This window comes from Cariama cristata, unplaced genomic scaffold, assembly GCF_000690535.1.
Source record: "Cariama cristata isolate BGI_N322 unplaced genomic scaffold, ASM69053v1 scaffold25785, whole genome shotgun sequence".
NCBI classification, from domain to species: Eukaryota; Metazoa; Chordata; class Aves; order Cariamiformes; family Cariamidae; genus Cariama; species Cariama cristata.
In genome coordinates, this window is record NW_009618663.1 from 1 (window position 1) to 4,488 (window position 4,488).

The following is a 4,488-nucleotide window of genomic DNA, read 5'->3' on the forward strand; positions in this document are numbered from 1 at the left end:
TATATATATATATATATAAGAACCAGCCATACTTTAGGTACTACTTCTCCAACCCCACCCCAAAATCATAATAGACTTACCAGATGGTGTTTCCTGAGTAGAGTAAGCCAAGAGAAAGCCTTTCATGGCTGGCTCAGCCCACTCAGCCCTGGAAGAGAAGGTCACTGTCACCACTGAACCTTGAGATTTTATGGGATAGAGGGAAGTGTCACCACAGAAGCTGCCTGCAAAAGAGACCAGAATGGGATGTGAGCCTTCCACTTTCCCCTTTTTCTCTTGAGGGCTGTAAGGCATAGTCTTTCAAAATGCAGTGTCAGAAAATATTTCCCTTCCTAAAAGCCTCTTAACACAAAATCCTGATGTCATTCAGCTTTGAATTCATGCATTAGACTACAGACACAGTCAGAAGGTAACTTGCTATACCTGTAACCAGAATGGTGGCCTTCTTCAAACAGACAAATAGTTAGACACTCATAACCACTACAAATCACTACTGGCAAGTGCCCACTGCCTGGAGTTCTCTGGTCAGAAGAAATCCCTGCTGACAGGCAGCCCCCTCCTCAGGCTCCTTTGTGCAAGACACTACGCGATGCTCACAAGACTGCAGGACACCCGTATTCTCTGGGGAATAAGTCACTTTGAGCATCTCACATAACTGAGATCTGGCGCTGAAGAACCTTGTATCCATAAGCGCCTTAACAGTTTAAGTTTCCAGTCTATGCTTTCTCTTCCACATACAGAAGACACTTGCACAGCTTCGCCTCCTCAGCGATATCCTACACATCCAAGCTAACAGCTCCTCACCCAGGGTGCGTAGGTATCTCCTCTTGCTTAGCAGGGCAGTAGGAAAAGCCTCCCTTCCCTTGGCCCCATCGCTTTGACCCGCTGCCTTGTCTTTGGCACACAGCTTCGGACACACAAAGCAAGTTGTCACGCTGCAAGTTCAAGCCTGGGAAAGAGCAACTTAGACAGACTCACATTGTTCTGAGGCACAGCCATGCCATGATTAGGACCTTGTATCCAATACGATTGATTGCAAAAGTATTTCTAGGAAGGGAAAGATACTAAGCTAGCTGAAGTAGCTCCAAGTATTATCAGAAATCCCTCCTGGAGCATGGCAGTGTGCCATGTAAAACTTCCTTGTCTGTCTGCAAAAGAAACTTAGTTCAGTTCCTCTGTTTCTCTCATCCCAGCATTAAGGTGAGCTCTCTCTCACCTATTAACTCTTTGGTTAGTCCAAATCCTTCATACACCATCAGTTGGCCATGACAATTAGACAGATTTCTTTCAGTCCAGAAGTCCAGGACTTCAGACCGAATAATGGACTTTAATGGGGCTACAATTCTCCAGTGGGAGCTGCAGCACAAAGTAAAGAACAAAGTCACAATGCCGGCATATTTTACAATGGGCTCTTATTTCCTAGGGATAGCTATCAAAATGTGAGCAAAGGCAAAAAGGATTGTAATGCCCATTAAAAAGAGAAAAGAAAAAAAAAAAATAAAATCAAAAGACGGTATACTGGTCCAAATCTATTTCGGTGATATTATTCATTACTTCTGAAGTTAAGCTTTCAAACAGTTTAAAAGTCTATGCTATGGCCACGTGAATGGAAAGTTATCTCCCACCCTAGCTAAGCATGATAAGGGAGGAAGAAAAGGAAACAGATGAAAGTGCCAAAAGATTATGTGACATGGTTTAGCACTGCCTTTGTTAACCCCTCAGTTATGCCATGTTCAGGCCTCTGACGTGCTTTATGATGAGAGCTTTGCCCAGAGGTGTCAGATTTGTCTGCTGTTTGCTGGAAAGAAGGTACTGGTACCCCCCAGCTTTCCTAACTGTCTTTGAGAAACTTGCCCACTTTTCTGACATGCACTGAAGTACTTATGGATTCATTAAAACCCACATCACAGATATTTGCAGATTTTCATGTGGGAGTTACAAAAGGCAGAAGAACTCAGGTGCTCACCTGGTGGTATTTGCATATCTCATGGGATATCCTGGTGACTGGATCATTCCTTCCCAATCTGTAAGGATGACATCCATGCATCGTGAAAACTCTGAGCTCACCTCCTTGGGATTTTTGAGGGCGTTGCCAGGTTTTTGTCCTGGAAAGAATAAGCATGTAGAGCATTACATTTGGCTTTAATATTAAGCTTTAAATGGACATTCACCAGGGACTAGGGCAATTCCTATATGACGTGTATATGACATTTTCCCCCACGGAAAAGCATAGATCATGGTCAAGAGTCAATCTGAAGAGCAGAACCTTGAAATACTTATTGTAAAATTTCATCTGGAAAAAGATGTGTTCAATTAGAGGACAAACCAATTAGGAAAGCTACTACATTCCTATTCTATCAGGCCAGAACCTTTGTCATAATCCTACAGACCTCAAATCACTTCAGCCTTGTTTCAGCATTTTTCATAGCAGTCAGTTTTATCCAGGCTAGAGCTTTGAACAGCTCTGGTTTTTCATATGTTTGGAAAACATCTGTATGCAAAGTCTCCCGAAAGCCCATAAAGGCGTCTTGAAAACAAGCAAATTCTTGAAACTTTAGTCAAAGAGGTCAGTTCATCTTTAGAGTGAAACGGTTTTACAGCTTGACTGTACCTTGGACCCTGAGCATCAAGTATTCAATGCTGAAAGCAGCAGTGCCGGTGAAGCAGAGTACCATCTTCACCACAGGTCCGGGCCTCTGGAGAAGCACAGGAGACAGTAGGGCACTGCATAGCACAGCTAGACACAAATCCAAGCACAACACCACCACTGGAGAAACACCATTTGAGAAACGTAGGCAAAAAGTCATACAAGTTACTCTGCAGAAAGGCCGAAAAGTGAGAAACTATTCACATTTGAGAGATGTTCAATGCTGGTAACGTGGCTGCTAGGCTGGCACCTCCCAAAGAGGCAGCAGGGAGCACCTCCAGTCCCGGTCCTGCAAGAAGTGCCCTACTGCTGGCCAGCAAGGCTTTGTTCAGTTCATCGCACAGTACCAGCTGCCCCAAGTCTACCTATGAGGCTAGGCATTTTGTTTGCTATATCTGTCCTGAAAAATTGCTAGACTACTTAAGGGTTCATTGTTGGACTCAAATTCAAAATGGGATGGGACAGGGAATTTTTGCCATTACTCTATCTCCACTTATAGGTACTTTCAGTTGTTAAGCATGCAAAATTTTGGGGGGGTAACTTTCTGGCTTTCTGAATTTTCCAGCCTCTTTGTCCCCTATCATACCATCATCCTAAAGTTCTAGCTCGTGATGACATTAAAGCCCAAGTCTATGTTTTAGGTTTCTCAGTAAAAGTAATTTGGTTTAGAGACAGGCACCCACTGACTTCTGTTGTTCACCAGCTCTAGAGAAGGAGGAGAAAAAAGAAAACAGGCTGTTTCAATATGTTGGCATATAAATAGACACAGGAATCTAGTTTAATATACCCAACCTTGAAAAACTGCCAGCCATAACAAACGCTATTACATAGCAGCAAGTCTGTGTGCTGGAGGATGCTCCAGGGAGCTATCTATTAGACTCCTATTCAGGGAAAACTTTGACTGATGGCCCCATTTCTGATACTATTTTCCTCTGTCCTGCATATAAATAGTTATGATAGTAAAACTGTTATTCTCAGCTGTAATAGACATACTTTTAGAATTTTTTTTCTGTGCTTTTATAAATAAGTTCCTGGAAGAAGATAGCTGTGGAATGCTCTAAGTTTTCCTTAGCACATCCTTTATCTTTCTCCTCTCCTGTCCTTTCACTCCCAACTCAGAGTTAACTGACATGCTAAACTTTAGATTTGATGGGTTGTTTTTTTTTCCTTAATGAAAAAAAAAATATTCTTAGCATGTTCCATTGCCTTAAAGGTCCTTGTCTGGAAGCATTACTACTGTATTTGGTAAGAAGAGGGTGTTCTTGTTCAAGTATCAGGAAAAAACATCTTATTTCCCTTGTATGAGAGCTATGATGAACATGCACATAGTCCTCATCTACACCCAGACAGAAATTAAATAGGGCCTCTTCTCTAGAGCATTAGCCATCACTACTGGTGTGATGTAAGCAGATGAGGGTCTACACGAAATAGCTATTATCCAAATACTTTCTCAAGAGGCATCACTTAAGTTTGAAAATATTTGGAGAACACATACACTAGAATTCACCCACAGGACTCCCAAAGGCTGATGGTGGGTTTCTCCATCACACTTTGTCTACCAGGATATCAGTGTGGATACCTACCCAGGAGAAATGCTTCTATATAACTAGTTTATAACATCTGTAATCACAATAAATTACACCTATACAGAAGCACAATAAAGGGGGATGAGGGAGGGGAAGGAAAAAAAAACCCAGACATTGAAGAGCTGGGAGGGGATGCTGGGAGAAGGAACATCTTCATGGGTCAGAGATCCTTCAGCACACCCAATAAAACCTCTGCAAGATCTAGCCTTCATGAGTTCTCCACCACTTCTTTTCTATTACTTCTTAACCCACTCA

At 42.4% G+C, this 4,488-nt stretch overlaps 1 protein-coding gene across 1 annotated transcript in view; it reads right to left on the reverse strand.

Annotated features, from left to right (window-relative positions):
* Positions 1-80: 80 nt before the first annotated feature.
* OVCH1 (ovochymase 1) overlaps positions 81-4,488 on the reverse strand; it is a gene marked incomplete at its 3' end in the record, with an annotated part of 34,705 nt that continues 30,297 nt past the window's right edge. The window contains 3 exon segments of the mRNA XM_009700950.1: positions 81-224; positions 1,217-1,356; positions 1,967-2,105. Of these exon segments, the coding sequence (XP_009699252.1) occupies positions 81-224; positions 1,217-1,356; positions 1,967-2,105 (423 nt within the window).